This window comes from Strongylocentrotus purpuratus, unplaced genomic scaffold, assembly GCF_000002235.5.
Source record: "Strongylocentrotus purpuratus isolate Spur 01 unplaced genomic scaffold, Spur_5.0 spur5_scaffold_17, whole genome shotgun sequence".
Classification (NCBI taxonomy): domain Eukaryota; kingdom Metazoa; phylum Echinodermata; class Echinoidea; order Camarodonta; family Strongylocentrotidae; genus Strongylocentrotus; species Strongylocentrotus purpuratus.
Genome location: NW_022145602.1, coordinates 20,298,651 through 20,319,564, shown reverse-complemented (window position 1 = coordinate 20,319,564; position 20,914 = coordinate 20,298,651). Strand labels below are relative to the sequence as shown.

Below are 20,914 nucleotides of genomic sequence, written 5' to 3'. Positions count from 1 at the left end.
TGGGTAGAGAGATTATCAGAAAGAAAGATTGTTGGTAATAATGCATTACCCAATTTCTCTCTTAAGTGTGTTTCTATATTGGTTGAGAATAAGAAGGGCATTTCATATTCTTACCGATGAAATATTTATACATGTGCCTCGCTTATTATTCATTTGTAATATGTAATCCAACTCCACCCCTCCCCTCTAAAACCGTTACTTAGTGTATTGAAAATATCTGCCTATTTCGCCCTTCAGTCATTAAAAAAATATATGTTTCCTGTGTCACGGCTATCATGCATAGGAATTTATGACATGAAATTGTACATATGTATATATATAAATAATTCATAAAATAGTGTGTGGCAAAAATAGTCAACTGTGACTGATTGCCAAACAAAAACAAATCAAGAAGAAGAAGAAGAAGAGAAAGTTTAGTGGACAACACCTGTCAATGTATACGGTAAACTCCAAATCGCTACCCAAGTTCTGGTAATTCTAATGCTGATATTTATTAATTTCCCAATATTCTTTGTCTTCAATTTGCAGGAAAAAAATTAAACATGGCTTGGCCATCGAATTCAGCTGATATTTGAGACTAATAGTGACTTCCTTAAATGTAAAAGCATTTATTCGATTGATGTTTACTTGAGAATGGATACGAATGTCATTTATTTATCTTTATTCAAAGTTCCAGCAGACACCTTAGTAGAAATAAAAAAAGTTAGGTCACATTTTATCACTGCTATCACATTATTTAGTTGATATTTAAATAACATGACATACCCTCTGATTTCTCGCAGACAAACCTTCTTGATTGTCCGCTACAAGGTAGGTCATTCCAGCCGCTGTTTGTCGTTTCTACACAGTGTTCTTTCCCACGTTGATTATTTAGATTCCCGCCAGTGAATCTGCACATTCGAAGTTATAAACGTTTCTTTATATTGCATTTGTTTAAAATTTGTGGTACTGTGAAGAATGAAATATCAAGAATTAGCTTACCTTTGATGTTAAACAAGCAAACACAGAAAATATATGTTGGAAACAACGTATTAAAACTAGTGAAATAGCAGTTCTCTTATTAAATCAATCCAGAACAATAACAAATAACAATTTATAGGGGTAGCTTAACAGAAAAAAAGCTGAAAGCCCTAATCTACGCAACAGTAATCGTCAGAAGGAAAAATTGGTTCCATGAGCTGTAAATATGTTACTACAATGCAGGCGCATACGGAGGGGATGGGGGTGTGGGGGGTTAAACACCCCCCTTCGGTTTTTTATGTGTGTATTTTGGAACAACCCCCCCCCTACCTATTGTTTTTAATCGTAAACTTTTTACACGTAAACCAACGGGGATCTAAGCAAAATTTATTTATGCGGCCCGTTACCCTTGGCAATGAGCATCTTTTAAAAACTATTGACCGATAGAATCAATACTCCAATTCGACCAATCAGATGACTAGATGTATTCAACATCCTATATAAAGAGAGGTATATCATAGTCACTAATCAAGACCGGCAATGGTTAATGGACAGTGGCATTATGTTGCACAAAGCAATCCTTCTCCTAATTGGTACCTATTGTTTTGTATAAAAATGCGTGTGTGGTAAACGGGCGACCGTGCAGATCTAGAGGTGAAGTGTGAAATTAGTATGAAATGTGGATGAATCGTTGTTTACTCTACAACCAGTTTCGTTTAACAGCCAATAGTCTATTCCCATACGGTCTACACCAGCTCTGTCTCATCCCGATGTGGTCTAATCATCATTTTGGCTACTTATCATTTGGTCTTATTCCAAGTTTGTATAATGGCCATTCGTCTTCTATCCATATGGTTTAATAATCATTCAATCATAATTATTGATATTCATCAAATGATTATTAGACCTTGTGGATGGAAGACAAAATTGACATTAGACAAACTTGGAATTAGACCGACTTGAAATTAGAGTAAATGAGCGATAGACCAAAAGGGTAGTAGATTTATTGGAGATTGGACCGATTTGAATTTAGACCACGTGATTATTAGCGCAAATGGTCATTAGACAAAATGATAGGTTGACAAAATGATTATTAGACCATGTAGATAGTACACATGGTGGGTTTAGACCATATAGACCAATCGGGTAGCAGACGAACTGGTTGTAGATAAAAGACTATAAACCATGTACTGTTTATACATCTATCTCGAAATGCCCAAGCAAAGAGAGAGGGAGGGTGGGGATGGGGATATGGGTAGAGGGAGATGGAGAGAGAGAGAGAGAGAAAAAGGGGAAAAAGAGAGAGAGGAAGGAGGGGAGGGAAAGAGAGAGAGAGAGAGATGGGAAAGAGAAAGAGAGAGAGAGGGAATACAATATCATCTTACCCTGTATTTCTTAATAGCGTTCCATCAGCCCATCGGAAATCGCCTTCCTTGCTCAGATCATCAAGCCCGAACCAAAATCTTCCGTTTCCGATATTTCCAAATTGATTTCTCACTGCTGACTGTATTATTAAGAAAACAAAAACAATTTTCTATTTTATTTCCAGTGAATTTCTCGTCATAAATGGAAGTTTGAAGTATTTATATTAGAAAACGTACACAAATAGCAATTAATATGATCAAGGAGACCTTGATATAAGTGGGTCGTGATATATGATTTGAAGGCACATGGTCCGGCGACAATCACATCGTGGTTGATTTAATTGAATTGTATCATTTAAATAAACATGACACGCAGTTCAAGGCTGATTTTGTGTTTATTTTATCAAAGAAACCGAAACATATTCAAATATTGATATAAAATAAAATAATAAATGATAGAAAAGGGTTGGATTGATTACCGTTTCGGTGATGACACTGTTTCCAAACATAATGTAACCATGTTGAATATTCTAAAGATTAGGAATAAACTACGCAAGTTTAGGGAAGTTCTATACGCTTTATTTCTAATCAGGTAATGACTCCTTTAATTCGTTTCTTCTTTTGTAGCTTTAAAATCTACATAGATATAGGTTATGCATTAGAGCAACCCTTTTTTAAACATCAACTCTAGAGGGCATGTCTCTTTAAAAGTTATGAGTCCAATCGGAAGTGATCTTGTACAGTCGTTGCATGAAAGCGAGTATTTGTGGCCTTGTATGTTTTATCCAGTCTGAAAAAACACAACTTACAGAAATATTTGATGTTTTTAACTGCGCAAGCTGTCCACCTATTTGATGACAAAATTCCCGTGCATTGAAAAAGCTTGTGTCCAAGGTTGAAATTAAATATTGCACGTTTTGCACTCCTGATATATATGTCCATTGTCCAGTTGGTACTGTGAAAGAACAAATGAAAAAATATTTTAGCAAAGGCACCTGAAAAAAATCAAAGAGAAACTAAATATTTAGAAAAGAGGAAAATGTCACAGGAGTGCCTTCTTGACCGTCCGAAAAACCATCTTAACGCTGTGGTAAAATGACATTTGAAGTTCGGACAATAAATTGGCAACATTAAATGAGGCATTATCATGATAATGATAGGTTGTAGTTCTGCGGCTTTGGTCACTCATTCTCCCTTCGCATTGGAAACAAACTACGTGCCAGAAAATTTTGATTAGTGAAATTCTTAAAAATCGCTAAAAGATTATTTATTCTCTTGTCTTTTTCAACAAGATTGGTCCGACAGCCCTCCCCTCTTTAGATCTGATATAGCAATGTCCCTGCTCTCAAGGCATGCTCTGCCTGGGTTCACTAATTTATTGACTGTACGCTCTCTATACTCTCCTCAAATTAACCGTTAGTTACCTTGTGGTCTCTCACAGATGTACGGCAGTGTGTCCCCACAAGATCTACCGTCCCATTGACCATGATTGTCAGCGTCATTCCCATCAGACCACAAACACGCGCAGGCTTGCCCAGTAGAACTTGGCTCTCCAGGAGCCCAGATAGGGTTACTAAAATGTAAAAGTCAATATTACAGGTTATTCGGGTCATGTAATGAATAATCTAGAGCTTGTTGATAACAACATATAATTGTTTTCTTTCTGTGTTTCCACGCTATAAGAGAAACAAATTTGTATTAACAATTCACAGGATGACGAAAATAATATAAATACAGTTGTAAAAAATGAATATGAAACAGCAATGTTGGCATAGATGGCGGCAATGGAAAATTCCATTATATGCCACGCATTTTCCAATAACCTCCAATGATTTTGTATTTGCTTATTTGGATTTGTATGGGTATCGCAAATGTGTTACCATGTTTCAGATGTGTTTCGTTTTGATAACTTGTATATGTTTATTTCATTGTGTGTGTTAGTAAGGGCGTGTGAGCATGGATCTACTCGTTGAGTGATTTCAAGTTCGGTGTTGAAAGCTGGTATTGGTGTTGTGAGAACACCAACACCAGCTACAACACTGAACTTGAAAGTCATGCTGGTGTTGAGGTTGACCTCAGAAAATGTGACGCATTTCCGGTAGTCTGTGTTGAGGGCTGGTGTTGAATGTTGTCTGCTGAACCGAGTATCTCGGTTGGTGTTGACGATTTACGTGTAATTTTCCCATTCACCAACACCAGCCCCTAGAGATTGGGAAATTCATGATTTCAAGTTCAGTGTTGGTGTTGGTGTTGCAGTATACCGCATGTTATTAAGCGGGCATCTGTCACGAATCTCACGATCAAGCTAAGGTAAAATCCATTTTCCAGCCAAAGCAACTGTAAATCATGGGAGCTCAATATGTTTTTTTATAAGAGAAATTATATTTTCTCTATTCATTTTTTGAATATGACTTTATAGTTGATATTCGATATGATGTAATTTATTGGAATTTCTGATTGGAGTATGCTTTTATCACAAAATTTTTCTCCTTTAGAGAAGGACGTCACTCGGTGTTAAGGGTTGTGTTGAGCTTTCGATGACGTGATCGGTATCGCCTTCTAAAACAAAAATAAACCGACCGTCGATGTTGGAGCTCGGTTCTCCAGCCTTTCCACGCTCTCAACACCAACACCGAACACCGTACTTGAAATCACTCACTGTAGGTCCATGGTGTAGGTGTGCATGTGTGGAGGGTGTAATGCCTCAGTCATACCTTTGCGTATTGCTACGTATTTATGACAAGCCGTTCTAACATTTATTTATATTGCTTGATATCAAGAATTGAATTCTTGATATCTAGAATTGCCATTGCTTTACAACAGAAAATCGTTTATTTCTTAATATCAAGAGATAAAAAATAAATGTTAAAACGGCTTGCCATAAATACACATCAATACGCAAGCCCAATAGTGTGCCTGAGGCATAGGTGTGTTAGGCGGTGCGTGCGTTTGTGTACGTGTCTGTAAACCGTTCAACAGCATTTCACATGATAGATATGCGCTGCCAGTTTTGCCCAGCAAAACAAAAACAAAAGCCATAGAATATCACCTTATTTGAGTTACATCATTCCAAGTGAATGGCTCAGCATCCGCACTTCGACTTAGACCGAACCAGTAACAAGCAGGCGATGAAAGGGCAGGCGATACAATCGATGTTAGGAACGTCTGTATAATAATTAACAATTCATTTAACATAACACTGATCAAAAGATGACTGCATTAAATACGACATATCATACAGAGTCTTCTTCCGTCGTATAATGTTGAGATTTGGATTTCGTGAAAATCTGTTGGAAGCCAATTGTCAGATTGTTAAAATATTTTCTTCAGTCTTTTAGGGAAAAAAGGGACGACACAGCTTGAGATGATCTTACCAAATTGAATGATATATTTTCATATTCCGATAGGACCGTTCTCATTTTTGAACTCTCATTGTTTTGTTGTATTGAAATTTTAAAAAAGGTAAAAACCTGTTGTTCTTTTGAAATCACGATAAACAAAACATCATCTGTTTAATGTAGTCCACACTGATTTTGAATTAAATTAAAATTGACATTTATTTCCGTCTCAAGATATTAACAACAATTGCGGTAAACAATAAACAAATATAAAGATTTTTTTTAAAAGATCAGAAAATCGAAGGGGACGAAACTGTGAGTGATTATGGGAAAACATCTATTACGTGTAGGCCTAAACATAGAAAAGGTTTGCGATATCTTCAAAATGCTGGTACCTCAGAATGAGCTTTTTGGGGTGGCGTTATTTTTCTCCCTCGGTTGTAAAGAACCGTTTACATTAATTAACGTTACTTTGACACTTACATATCATTTTTTCTTGTGCATTACATTATTAATTTGACTGCATGGTTGATAATCATAACCCGTAGAGGTGTCGTGGTCAAGTGGATATAGTCTCCGGGCTTCGAAAATAACTGCCACATTTTTCGGCGGACATAAAGCTACATTTGACACACCCAGGCCAGCTGAGGTAATATTCTAGAGAGTCGTTAGAGCAGTCGTGTTAAGGCGCGGGTCATGAGGAGCGCCAGGAGTGTCAACCCTGACGGACAAGAAACCACTGTTAGCAGTAATAGTATCAATAAATCAAAATATATTTTTCTCACATGCATAGAAAAATGTTACTTTTATTATTGAGTCGCTAATAAAGTGAAAAATGTGACGAAAATTGATTGCATACTTTTGATTTATGCTTAATCTGGAATTAGACGATGTGGTTCATATACAAATATAGCGCCTTAAACGGAAACAAAAATGTGATTATACGTAATAATAGTTGCAATCGAACTTACGTTAAGTTCTGCTGATCCGATAATTGCCAATCTCCCACCGTTATCCGTACACTTTGTCTTGGCTTGATCAAAAGTTTTCCTATCCCCCATGAAGCGATAAAATGACTGCCCGAACTGGTGCCAAGAACAACGTGAATCTGCCAAATGAAACGCTGATTATTTGTACTGATAACCATTCTTCTATTGACCAAAGTGTCCATAACTGGTAAGACATTAATCTACACTTGCCACTCTTCACCCAGGTACCTGTTAACGGTAAGAAAGAATATCCTTGAATGCTGTGAGCATTGAATTCCGTAGTCTAGGTAAAGCCGGGGTAATGATTAAGCGCATTAAATACCATGCGTGGTGGGTATGTGCGCTAGAAACTTTCTAATTGCCCCCGATGAATCTATCCCGGCTAATGAACCGGTAGCAGCAGATTAAAATTAAAAACTGAAATTACAGGCTTGCTATGCTTTCTTAATCTAATTCTACACACAACATCTCCAAAAACGAAAGGCAAACTTTTGAAATATCTGAAGATATAATTTCCCATCGCCTTTCTCCCAGCGGTGAATGGCAAGTACCCAGTCGATTTTGTCAAAGCGACACAACCAGGGCGTAAATCCGGGGGGGGGGGGGGGGTGGGGGGAGGGCTGCATACCCCCTGGCTTGAGGTAGGGGGTGGCCTGTACAAACATCCCCCCTGATATTACAAAAAAAGAGAGAAAAAAAAGGAAGAAGAAGAAGAAAAAAAAGTGATTGTTTCAATTTCAGCATAATGCATGAGAAATGAGTTATTTTGTTATGTATGTATAGCCTACACGTATACAGTATGTCACGATCGTTAAAGATAAACTCCAGTACTGGTAATAAAAAAAAAATAATTCTCACAGAATCAAACAAAACTTACACTGAATGTTCAAGATTACAAATAAATGACATGTGCCAAACAATTTTGGAAGAAAATGTATACTGGCTGAGTAATGAGCATAGAAAGACAAGGAAATCAAGGTAGTACTAGCCCCGACACCATGTGTGTTGTCCCATATATAGCTTTATATGTGAGTGCTTGTTACTTTACCAAGACTCGGTCAAATTTATTATGATTTTGATGACTCCAGAACCTTGCAGTGCACACCAATACTTACATACTACATGATCAACTGTTTCTGATCCTTTCCACACCTTTTCTTTCACAATGCAATCGCATTACCAGTACTAAAGTTTATCTTTAAGAGTAGTTGCGCGACGTGCGCGAACAAGCACTTCATAAACTTCAGAATAATTTTTCGTTATTTTGCAAGGTATTATTATAACCCAGACGTAAAGTGCGTCAGCGCGCGAGCGCTTAAAAAGTGCAATCATGTACAGTACATGCTCAGCTCCCCCCACTCAGTGTTATTTTGGGTACGCGTATGCTCGTTCATTCCCTTTGAAAGCACCCCCCCCCCCTCTCAGGACTGCCAACATTTCTGAATCCCCTTTCGCCGGCTTTTCGCCGGCTTTTCTTGCCTTGGAGACCCCCCCCCCCCAAAAAAAAAAAAAAAAAAAAAAAAAAAAAATCCGGAACACTGCTAAATGTACCACCCCCCCCCCCAATTTCAGGTGAGCCCTAGTCCATCGAGGGGGACTGGGGGCCAATGTGTTTACTTTTCAAAATGAAATAATCCTGAATGAGCTTTCAAAGCTAGCAGGAATGTTAGGAATTTGATCTCGGGATTTGATCAATTTTTCTATGATATTCAAGATATTATATAACCCCCTTTTCAAAGAAATCTCCGGGTGAAAAGTCAAATACACCCCCTTTTTTACAATTCTCGGGCCGGATTTTGTCGCGCGAAAAAGTACCCCTTTCCTGGAGATTTTAGGAACGCGCATGCGGTCCCTCCGACCTCGGAGTGTGTGTGTGTGTGGGGGGGGGGGTAGAAGAAGACTGAAGTTCCAGACCTAGCGTGTTCAAGACTTATAGTGGCCGTTTGTCTCTTCAGTTATTTCAAGGTAAGCCTATACACATTCTTATTATTTTTATATTTGAGAAAGGATTTGCCTGAGGAAATTAAAGAATTCATTAGATTTAATTAATAAACAAAGTACATGTATCATTATATGAATTCCAGAAACATTTTTAAGAGGTATGAAAACTGTGAACGCATCTGATTGAGAGTGATAAATAATACGGTAACTATTGCATTTCCCAAATCCTACTCGGTGGTTGTCATTTGTTCACACCTAAAACTTAAGGGACGAGGGGATGATATTTAAGGGCTGCAATGCATGTGACATTTGTGTAGGTCTATGAATGAATTAATTTGTTTTTTTTATTGAATGAATTGAATCGAATTCAGATAAATAGGGCTTAATAAGAGTCGTAAACGGTGCAACGAATCGTCTTCTTTCTATAATAATTAAATCAAACGTCTAAGCTTTTCGCGCTTCGCGCGGGAAGGGGGAAACTGAATTCGGACAAGGATTAAGAGTCGAGAACAGTTCACCAATCGTCTGCTTTCTCTAATAATTTAAAGAAAAGTCCAAGCTTCCGCGCTTCGCGCGAAAGGGGGAAACTGAATTCAGATAAATAGGGCTTAATAAGAGTCGAAAACGGCGCAACGAATCGTCTTCTTTCTATAATAATTAAATCAAACGTCTATAAGCTTTTCGCGCTTCGCGCGGGAAGGGGGGGGGGGAAACTGAATTCAGTCAAGGATTAAGAGTCGAGAACAGTACACCCAATCATCTGCTTTCTCTAATAATTTAAGGAAACGTCAAGGCTTCCGCGCTTCGCGCGAGAGGGGGAAACTGAATTAAGATTTTATTAAGAGTCGAAAACAGTACAACAAATCGTCTGCTTTCTCTAATAATTTAATGAAACGTCAAAACTTCCGCGCTTTGCGCGGGAGGGGTAAACTAAATTCAGAGAAAGATTAAGATTCGAGCACGGTCTAACAAATCGTCTACTTTCTCTAATAATTTAATGAAACGTCAAAACTTCCGCACTTTGCGCGGGAGGGGTAAACCGAATTCAGACAAAGATTAAAGGTAACGACCAGATATAGTCATGCGATTGCATTGTGAAAGAAACGTTGTGGAATCGATCAGAAAAGGTTGATCATTTAGCATCTACATGTAGCATCTGCAAGGTTCTGGAATCATCAAAATGATAAGAAATTGGGCCCATTCTTCGTAAAGTTACAAGCACTATAAACAGAAAGATGTACATGGGACTACCCTATATCTCTCACAGACCATGAGAGAAACAAATTTATTAAATATATGAATTAGTAGGCGGTTTCCCGACAAATTTTTTATCATCATGTATTAGTCAAAACATATTCTTTCACATGATTGGTAATGAGAGCTTCCATTTCATTTTTTGAAATTGGGGCGTTTCCAATACTGGTCTTTACCTTTAAGAGTCGAGCACGGTTTAACAAATCGTCTACTTTCCCTTATAATTTAATGAAATGCCAAAGCTTCCGCGCTTCGCGCGGGAGTGTGTGTATGTGTGTGTTGTGTGTTTGTGCGTGCGCGATCGCGCGCGCTTGCGTAAATTAGTGTGGGCGTGTGCTCGTGCTAGTATGTGATGGCTATCGCCGATCATCCCCCCCCCCCCCCACTACTCGGTACGGATTTACGCCCCTGGACACAAATGATCAATAGTGGGGATCCAGACCTTGGCCTCCGGAGGGGCAAACCTTGGTTTGCGTTTCAAGGGGGGTGGGAAGAAAGAGCGCATATTCTGGATCCGTTTCCCCTATTCTGCTTGTCCAGAATCTGGCCTATTTAAAGGGCAGTAAGTCCACTTCAAAAATAACTTACTTTCAATAGAAGCAGACAAATCAGACAAACCAATCAAAACAAGTTTGAGCAAAATCAGATAACTAATAAGAAAGCTATGACTTTTTAAAACAAGGATGTCAATTCATGGAACAATGGAAATCACTACACAAATTGCCAATTTGGTTATCAGTTTGTGACGTCATGTCCTCAGTATTTATCAATTGCTTTATATATTTTAATCCCATTAATTTCCCTTTTTTAAATTGATTTTTATATAAAAACTTTATCAAAACTCACATTTTTCATGATTTAACTGAAAAAAAACTATTCCATATTAGTGCATCCACACGAAAACTTAATTTACTATCAATCTAACTTGGATGCTGGTGTGAAGATTAAAATTCTTAGGGGGATTAGGAAATTTATATAATCAATATAAAGAAAACAATAAGTGAATCGTGAGGCAATGACGTCACAGACTTATGAGTGAGTTGCCAATTTGTCTTGTGATTTTTAAAGTTTTTCATGTCATTAAATATTCAATAACTTTTTCATTAGTTACCAGATTTTGCTCAAACGTTTTTTTGATTGGCTCGTAGTGATCTTTCTGCTTTTATTGAAAGTTTTTTTTTTTTGGCTGATCGCTACTTGTTTTGTTAATGTTTTTTTTTTATAAGGGGATGCATTTTGTTTCCTTGTTGGGCATCTGTCAATAGGCATATTGCTCTTTGCTTCTCCTTCACGTTGGATAGTTTCTCATGATAGATTACCTTTTGGACGTTGGCAAATGTAAACCCGGTTATCGGTACAACTGCTGTCCTCCCACTGTCCTTGATAAGCAGCTCTTAGCAATATGCACCTCCCTTGACTTGGTGTTAAACGGAAGTTTGAATATCTTATACAAAAGGGAAATAGGTAATATAGAGTAATGACCCTTATTATGTGCTTGGAAAATGTCATGAATTATTTCAAATCAGTACGTTAATCATTATTATTATTATTGTAATTAGTATTAATATTATCATTAACATTATTATTAATAATTGTATGACATTTTAAACTATCATCACTATTTTAATAATTGTTATTAACATTATTTCACCACTTTTGTATTATTTTAATATTTTCATTATTATATTTATTACAATCGTATCAGATTGAATATGCCACGCATCAACCGAACACGCTTCTGCCAATCGTCCGTACCCTACTCACGTTCAACACAATTCTTAATAGAGAATATAAATTATATTTTTCTCCTTAAAGTTATTTACACACCTTTCCACGTTTAAGTAACAGAAGTACAGGATTTTTTTACATGAACCGAAGATGAATAATACCATAGATATCATAAATACAGATGTAGGCAAGAGCAGCAGAGAACGTAAAGTGTAAAGAAAAAATACACTACACGAGAAGAAAAGATAAACAAAATAAGTAGCGACTAAATAATTTTTGTATGAGGAATGAAGTTTGAGAAGATGAATAATAATGAGTAGAGTTACGCCCCTTTTGTTTGTGAACAGATAAAATAAGTTTAGATGGTTTTTATGTATACATGTACGTGTTTCTGTCTTGATTTCTCCTACTGCCCGTTATTGCTGGTGGAAAACACATTTGTGGACAAGAATAAATAAATTATAACATTATTTTTATTATATATATTATTATTATTTTGTTTATTACCATCACATACCCATTTGAGAATCATGCCAAAGATGTATTCATAAGATGTATTCCAAAGCATATTCATAGATTGGATGTTTTCTTAGTTAAAGTCTAAAAGCAAAGCATTTTTTACATCCGATCATCATTGCACTACTATATGTCGAGGGCAAGTTAGACCTCATCCCTCGAGTTAGCATCATTTCCATGCTGTGACTCCAAATAACGAACGTATTCGAAAGTAAAAGAAACATCACAAACCTAATAAATACGTTTTCGATATATTAATAATTAAAGTAGTACCGAATTACCCTGATAGGCTGTTATTTATCCACGTGTAAACATCGTTTCCATCCATGTCATTCAGGCCAATCCAGTAGTTATATCTTTCATTATCAGCTCTCCATGTAAACGTGTTCAGAAATGCCTTTCAAAATGGATGAACACGTAAGCGATCGAAATGGTCAGGCAAATAAACGTTAATTTGTTAAACAAGAACATTTAGTACTACATAATCATAAGCCACACATACTGTTTGGATGCGCTAAGGCGACTCCACTAATTAGTGGCCTCCATCACTGTGAAACTCCTGGGTTTATGATTGGGGTTTGTAGCTAATTACACGAATTTAACCTCATATCGTAGACCTGTATTATGAAAGAATACTTGTGATCAATGTTTGTATCTCGTGCATAAGTGATATGCACTGCACGTGCTCGTTACAATCTCAAGGGGCATACTCGGGATAATGACAAGTTTCTTTCATAATCCGAATGTTAATAAATCATGCCTGTACTTGCAAACATTAGCTGTTTGTTTGCAAATATTAAATTTGTTATCATAAAACTATCTAGATTGTTGCTCCTTCTGTTCGTCATTGATGTGGTTTTTTTTAAACAACTATTGTAATCAATAATATTTACATTCTTACCTTTGTTGTGGCTTTTATCATTAGCTTCAGCATTAATAATTTTTTTTCTTTCATTGTTAATTAGTACTAGATATTTCGTTATCAGATTACTTGATTATCAACTGTTGGAGCATTTTAATCATAATTTTACTATTGGAAGTGACCACATTCAACAGCGATGTAATTTAGTTTTAACAAATGTATATAGAGAACATCAACCACTTACGTTTTGTTCGTTTGAAGTGATAACTGCCAGGTCTCCGCCTAATGATCGGCAATGTGTCATAGCATTACTATATGATCTACTCGTGTGCACGAGACGATACTGGTTGTTACCAAACTCCAACCAACCAGGCGTGTTGCATATCTGAGCATTACCTGCACCGAAACAATGATGCAGAAAAAGTTAGGTAATTATTTATTCTGGCTATAGATTTTCTTTAAAAAAAAAAAATATGCAAAGACATTCTGTATCACAAGAAGATAAAAAGAAGACAGTATTCACACCAAACGTAGGTTGTAAAATGAGGATTTGTCAATCTGTATTAGTCCGAAATGGAGATTATGACTGTTCAGAGGCGAATCCAGGATTTCGTACAGGTTGGGAAAAGTCTTTGGAAAGTAAAATACAAAATGGTTATCACATTTTTTAAAAACATTTTGAATACGAAGTCTGTGGAAAGGGGTAAACATTTTTTTCAGGTGGATTTTGGGAAAGGGGTGATCGAACCGCGGCACTAAATCTTGGCATGCATGTACTACGGCGAACAAAGATCAACCCAAGTAAATCAATATAATAAATTACGCTCAATTGTGACACATAGACAAGAGCTTGCCCAAACTATAAAACTGACACTTTATCAATTAAGTACAATTGAACGCTCTAAAGCATAGACACACGCGCGCGCGCGCGCACACGAGCACCCGCACACACTTAAATATATGTCCATGGAAAGAAACGATGGGGAATCGATCAGAAAATGTTAATCATTAAGCATATAAGTATTGGTGTATACTGCAAGGTTTTGGAATCATCAAAATAACAACAAATTTGGCCCATGTAGTCTTGGTAAAAATAACTTTACACAGAAATATGTATAAGGGAATATACACAAACATGTGACATATAAATGAGGCGGACAATTTTAAGCTGTTACATGTCACATTTACTATATAAAGGCATTTGAAGAGCCATGCTTTTCAGGAAACATTTACTCTGATGTTCTTCCACATAATAACAATGAAAACGTTCACAAATGATTTGTCACCTCTCCTCAGGACTCAACCTTCTATTGAAAGATAAAGTTGAGTTCTGGTCATGCGATTGCATTGTGAAAGAAACAATGTGGAATCGATCAGAAAAGGTTGATCATCAGTCAGGCCATCTCAACTGGTTTATTAGAAGTGCCAAAACGAAAAGAACTTGTAGTTGAAGTGCCACCCTGTATGTTTGACTGTGCTGCGAGGGAGCGTAGCGACCAAGCTGAAATCGGATGGGGTCGAGGGGCGAAGCCCCAATGGGGGTAGCAGGGGGCGGAGCCCTCTGAAGCTGGTGGATTTTAGGGCTTTCTTAAGGCCTAAATGGAGCATTTTTAACACCATTTCATTCCACAATATATTCAATCCTAATTTCATGTTGATGTGAACAAATTAGTACAATTCCTGGGTATAATTACACTGGAGGTAAATTTATATGTATTTTTTTTTTGGGGGGGGGGTGCAATAAGCAAGAGAAATGTCAAAATAAAGTGAAAATCAAACAAACAAATCAAGATGTTTCCAGAGATTGGCAATGTTAACATTGGTAGCCCATGGTAAGCTAACTGTTGTTCAGAGATTAGAGTCGTATAAAATGGTAAAAAATGATAAATTCCCCCTTTCTTCCTGTTTGTTAAGCAGGCATTTTGGGCTCAAATTCGACTGCAACTTTTTGATTTAGCTGAGTATTTAATTTTTAAATATATATTTTCTTTCTTTCTTTCTGTTTTTTGTTTGTTTTGTTGTTGCAACAGTCGCGCGCCACTCCAACTGACCGCAAGCGCCACAAGTGGCGCGCGCGCCGCCAGTTGAGAAGGCTATTGGTGTGTACTACAAGGCTCTGGAATCATCAACATGATAAGAAATTTGGCCGAGTCTTGGGGTCTTGGTAAACTTACACTTACTGTACGAAGAAATATGTATATGGCACTACACGAACATGTGGCGTAAAAATCTGTCCCGGTCTTTATGCTGTTATATACATGCCATATTTAAAATATTAAGGCATTTGAAGAGCCACGCTTTTCAGGGAACACTTTGTATCTGATGTTCTTCCACACTTGCCACATAACAATGATAACGCTCACAAATTATGTTTCACCTCTTTCCAGAACTGGTTCTTGGACAATTACCCCCCCCCCCCCCCGGAAAACTACCCCAAGGACAATAACCCCTCGGAAATTACCCCCGGAGAATAAAACCCCACCCCCTTGAGGACAACTACCCCCAAGGACAATTACCCCCCCCCCCCGGAGAATTACCCCCCCCCCCCGTGGACAATTAACCCCTGAGGACAACTACCCCCGAGGACAATTACCCCCGAGGTTAAGTACCCCCCCCCCCTCCCCCCAGGATTCGATCTGACACAATAGGCGGTGTCACACAGAGGCCCAAAATCCGGATTTTAGTTATCCTCTTTATTGCTGTCTGTCACCAATTATCCCATTAAAAATCCTCTAACGAAGCAAGAAAATTCTCTCTTTTTTAAGGGATTTTTTCTGCGTGACACCACCTATTGAGAGATTGCTACGAGTCCACAAGATCCCATGCATGTAGGTATATGTTTCAAAAATAAATATTTGAATTTAACCACTATGAAGAGGACCGTTGTCTAACACTTGCTCCTGTGAAAACTAATCCTAACTTTAACCAAGGATCTAATACTGTGTTGATATAACCCAAATAGTTCAACGCAATCTACGGTGAAGGTTATACCAGGTTTGGAGGAAACACGATGGAACGGGAAGTTGATCTTTGGAGACGGAAAGCATAACAGTTTTCAACCTCTTCTCTTGTTTTTTATGACATACTTGACACTTCACATGATTATTCAGTTGTACGTCATCGTGACAATTAGGACGAATAAAAGTAACATGTAAGGCACGTTTGGACTGATAATCAGATACATTATTTGAACGTCGATATCATGATCGAGATACGCAATGTAAGTTAGTGCCATGTAGACGTGGTTAGTGAAATTGAGACTTAGACTAAGTTAAGACTGTCTTTAGTATGAGGAAGTCAGGTACGATGTCGATGAAGAAAGACAGCGTGTGGAACTTTAGGTTTACCCAGGATCATATTCCTCTTTGCCAATTAAGCAAGGTCCAAAGAAGTTTGGCGAAATTTGAAATTAACAACTGTGCTTTACCCTAACCCTAAACGTAACTATAAAGACACATGGCAACACTAACGCTAGCCCTATGCTATTGACGAAATATAGCCTGGAGGAGCATTTGCCGGCGGAGCATAAATGTCGCACCCAAACATTCTCAGAACCAAGAATTTATCACGAGTGCTGAAAGTTGTAGGTGTTAAGATGAAAGATGAAATAATACACAAAACCCATACAATTCATGCAATTTGCTGTATTTTTTCGAGTTCCTTTTCTTTAATTTCACATCCAAACTAATCATTGTGTTTGTTATACAGTGCGTCCCAGAAAAAAACGAAACCGAGAAGTATCGATGTTTTATCATAACTTAATCACAACCATAATTAATGAATGATACATATTTGGAAAGCTTAGAGTCTCTTCTTTCAATTGATGCTACTCACGTGATGCATATTTTACGCATGAGTGATTAAAAGCAATTTGAAGGAAGGAAACCAAAAAGTAATTTGGCGGGCGGTACACGCACATGCTCAAACACACACAATTCCGAAGGGCCTATTGCTTTGTATTTTTCATGCTCTAATTCTGTAAATAACATTGTCAAACGAAACGCTTTGTATTTTATAGATTTATGTCAGTAAAACTTTGTTTGGAGTATTCCTACCTTGTCCTGTAACTAGAAACAGAAGTGATATGACTACCCATAGTGTTGTAGTGAGAAGTGACCTCTGAAAATAAACTTTCGAGTATAAACCCATCATAGCTCCTGATACCAATCCTTGCACTGCCTGAAGATGACGATTCAGCTTGTTCTCCTACAAACTCCAGTAGGGTTGAATAAATTCCATAGCTTGATGAAGTCAGCCGAAGAACAGTATTGCAGGTTGCTGCTCAAGTGTGTATATTCCCAGCTCATCAACTTTGTATGTATTCGTCATACGTGAAATATGATATATGTGTAAAGTGCATTTTAGCCTTTAGTTTAGTTCCCTGTTTACTTCCTCAAACTTACACCACACATGTACATGACTTTAGGACGAGCAATCTATGGCTGTTATTGATAGATGTCGGGTCTTTACAAACGGTTTATTTTGCCAACGAATATCAGTAATTTGTTTTGCTGCATGCATTGTGATTTTGTACAAGGTCATCATATTGTACAAACACGGGCATAAATGCTTTGATGAGTAATTGCGGTTTATTGTACACAAACCTATATTAGGGAATAAGGAAAATGCTTGACGCTATAGAATTAACATCGGTGAAAAGTTGTGATCTATTATTTACTTCCAAGCTACAGAGAAGACTGAAATGATTAATAATAAAAACACTTGAATGCAGTCTAGAACTTTTTTTGAAGCTGTGCAAAAAAAAAAACACCCATGTGATGTATGCCAGTGCAAATTTATTAGAGACATTGATAGTTACTCCTTTCTTTCAGGTTTAAATGGCCGCTTAAGTGCAATTTAAAGGCAAAATGGAATCCCCTGAAAAAAGATAGCTCTTCAAGGTCCCTCACATTCGAAATAGAACAAGAAGCCCCTGATAAGTTTTAACAGACCAAATTGTGTAATTTCAATTTTGCGAACGAATTTCTGGGTGCATGGTGTATATGATTTTCTGCAAGAATGAACAAGTTTTAAATTAGCCATTTTGATGATTACAAAGCCCGATAGTATACAGAAATCCCTATACCCTACTGAATTAAATATTTCACACTTCTAAACTATATATTTTTTATTCTATTCATTATGATTATTTAAATGTCATACCTTATATTATTCATTTAATTAATTAATTTATTTATTCATTAATTTCTTTATATCCTAATATTATTACTATTATCATTATCATTATTAATTATTTTGTGGGGGGGGGGGTATTTTATTTCCAGGATCATTAAATAGTGTTACAATGACAAAGAAGACGAGACAAAATGAAGAACACGGCAACAAATACAATTATAGTAAAACGAAACCCGGCAACCATCAACTAAAGCCTGCGATTCGTCAAAAGTTAAAAATAAACCTGATATGTAGCAGGCTCTGCTTATTTGCCTATGGAATTTTTGTCAAACCGCAATCGCAGAACCACGTTTCAATCTAATTTTTAAATAGCTTTATGTGAGCGACTATCAGGAAGGAATTAGATCCGCAACCACTTTCCGGTAATAATAATAATACAAATAATTACTCACACTGAAAAACAGTGTGTTTGTTCAAGGACAATACGTATTGCCCTTGGACAACTGGTATTTACAACAGAAGTCTAATTTCGTTATGGTTTGTGAAGGATTTCCCATTAAAAGGGAAGTCCACCTTGATATTTCGTTGGTTGTTCAATACAGAAGAAGGACAGACAGAGAGGAAAAGGACAGTTGAGGCGAGAGCACTGAGCAAAATACGATATATAGGAAATAACATTTTGGAATTGAATTTTTGGAATTGAAATCAATCAAACACAAATCGCTATTAATACTCTGTGAATAAATCAAATTTGTTCATAAAATTATCATTGATTTCCATTTTCTCCAAAGAAAGTATTGACCATTATACGTAAAATCGTTGCAAATACGTTAAAGGTAAAGACCAATATTGGAAACGCCCCAATTTCAAAAATTGAAATGGAAGCTCTCATTACCAATCATGTAAAAGAATATGTTTTGACTAATACATGATGATAAAGAATTTGCCGGGAAACCGCCTACTAATTCATATATTTGTTAAATTTGTTTATCTCATGGTCTGTGAGAGATATAGGGTAGTCCCATATACATCTCTATGTGTATAGTGCTTGTAACTTTACGAAGAATGGGCCAAATTTCTCATCATTTTGATGATTCGTGAACCTTGCAGATGCTAGATGATCAACCTTTTCTGATCGATTCCACAACGTTTCCTTCACAATGCAATCAAATGCAACCATAACTGGTCTTTACCTTTAACAAAAACCCAGCATGAACACAAACCTAATTTGTTTACCAACAACCAAGAAAATGGACGGGGAGTGAACGGACGGGCGTGTCATTTGAGCAGCTAACTAGAACAGCTGAAGACAGAAAGTTAAGGAGAACATGTGCCTCACGTCCATTTCAGTGTCGCCCAAACGGCCTCCAAGCTATTGGACATAGATAGATGGAAAGATAATGAAATATCAAAGTGGACAAAATGTACATGCTATCTCTCTCTCTCTGTGATATCAATCTACTCTACCTGTCACCTTATTAAAATAGTTACGAGAAAAGCGATTACATTGTGGGAGTCATAACACGGGACGCCCCTGTCTCCATTTCCATTTTGATTAATCAAGAAAAACTGAGGAGGACAGTGGAAAAGATGGACAGTTTTACGTGAGTGTTCTTAGAAGGTATCTAGAGGTCTGGGAATGGTGAGCTTTCTCATTTTTTAAACATCAGTTTGAACATATATATTAGAAATGTCCTGAAACGATTGCTCTTCAACTGCCTACATACTGCACATTTATTATTATTTTAATGATTCCAGAACCTCACAGTAAACACAGGGTTTAACGAAAACATGCACTACAAAATTAATGCTGGCAAATTGCCGGGGAACCGTTTCTGTGTCATAATGAAAGAGCTCAACTTTAACTTAAGGGGAAAACACCGAAAAACAAAGGAAACGGTGAACAGGAAATAATGACAAATGAACAATCACAAGTACGAAAGAGTTTACAATTCATAATCAGAGGCGAGTAAAATGAGAGAGAAAGAGGCAGAGAGAGAGAGAGGGAGAGAGAGAGAGAGAGAGTGAGAGAAAAAACGGAAAGAAAGAGAGAGAAAGAGAGAGAGAGGGAGAGCGAGAGAGACGAAATTGGTTCAAAACCATCCCCGGTTACTTGCACCAACATGACATCATTATTTAAACGTAGATCAATAATCATTTTAGTCCTAGCCAGTCCATCGTACGCCTCTTGTTTATATACGGTAATTACTGACTGGTTTGATGCGTTTAATGAAAGGGAAGTCGCTGGGGCATGTTTCTTGGATATATCAAATTGGAAAAATATTGTATCATTCACGCGCCGCTTAAATTGTTTACCTTCCGATTAGAAAGCAAGTAGTGTGTTGCCATATGGACGTGTATCACCGATTTAATGTAGGGATTCCCCAGGTTAGCGTGTTAGGCTTGTGTGTGTGTGTGTGTGTGTGTGCTGTTGACACTCCTCTTGTTCCTATTCTAACTTTGCAGAAAAAATACACTGTGTATCTATATAAGCATCATTAAATGAATTACAAAATATCAGGTACATACATAAAATGTGAGGGTTGCATGTCCCTGTCTGCATGCTAGTATTACAATCAAGACATTAATATATTATTGTGTTTGCTTTTACAACTGGATATACACAGTAAGTAAAAAGTGAAAATAATTTCAAGAGAAGATGAGCAAAGAAAAATCACATTCAGGATAATTTATTGAGTATAATTGGTCAATAAAACATGATATAAATGTGATGTATGGGATTTATGGATTATAAAAACAAATCAAACACATCAGGTACCTCATCGTAGGACACAGAAGATTACAAACAACAGTTCGAGGATGTAA

General features: G+C 37.1%; 1 protein-coding gene across 1 annotated transcript in view; it reads right to left on the bottom strand.

The window, feature by feature from the left end:
- LOC115924937 overlaps window positions 1-6,784 on the bottom strand; it is a 30,150-nt gene extending 23,366 nt beyond the window's left edge. The window contains exons 1-6 of the mRNA XM_030987883.1: window positions 6,634-6,784; window positions 5,374-5,489; window positions 3,749-3,897; window positions 3,134-3,279; window positions 2,346-2,464; window positions 766-890 (exon numbers count right to left, since the gene is read on the bottom strand). Coding sequence (XP_030843743.1) covers window positions 766-890; window positions 2,346-2,464; window positions 3,134-3,279; window positions 3,749-3,897; window positions 5,374-5,489; window positions 6,634-6,723 — 745 coding nt within the window. The 5' untranslated portion in view covers window positions 6,724-6,784. The remainder of the gene's footprint in view (window positions 1-765; window positions 891-2,345; window positions 2,465-3,133; window positions 3,280-3,748; window positions 3,898-5,373; window positions 5,490-6,633) is intronic.
- Between the last annotated feature and the right edge of the window lie 14,130 nt (window positions 6,785-20,914).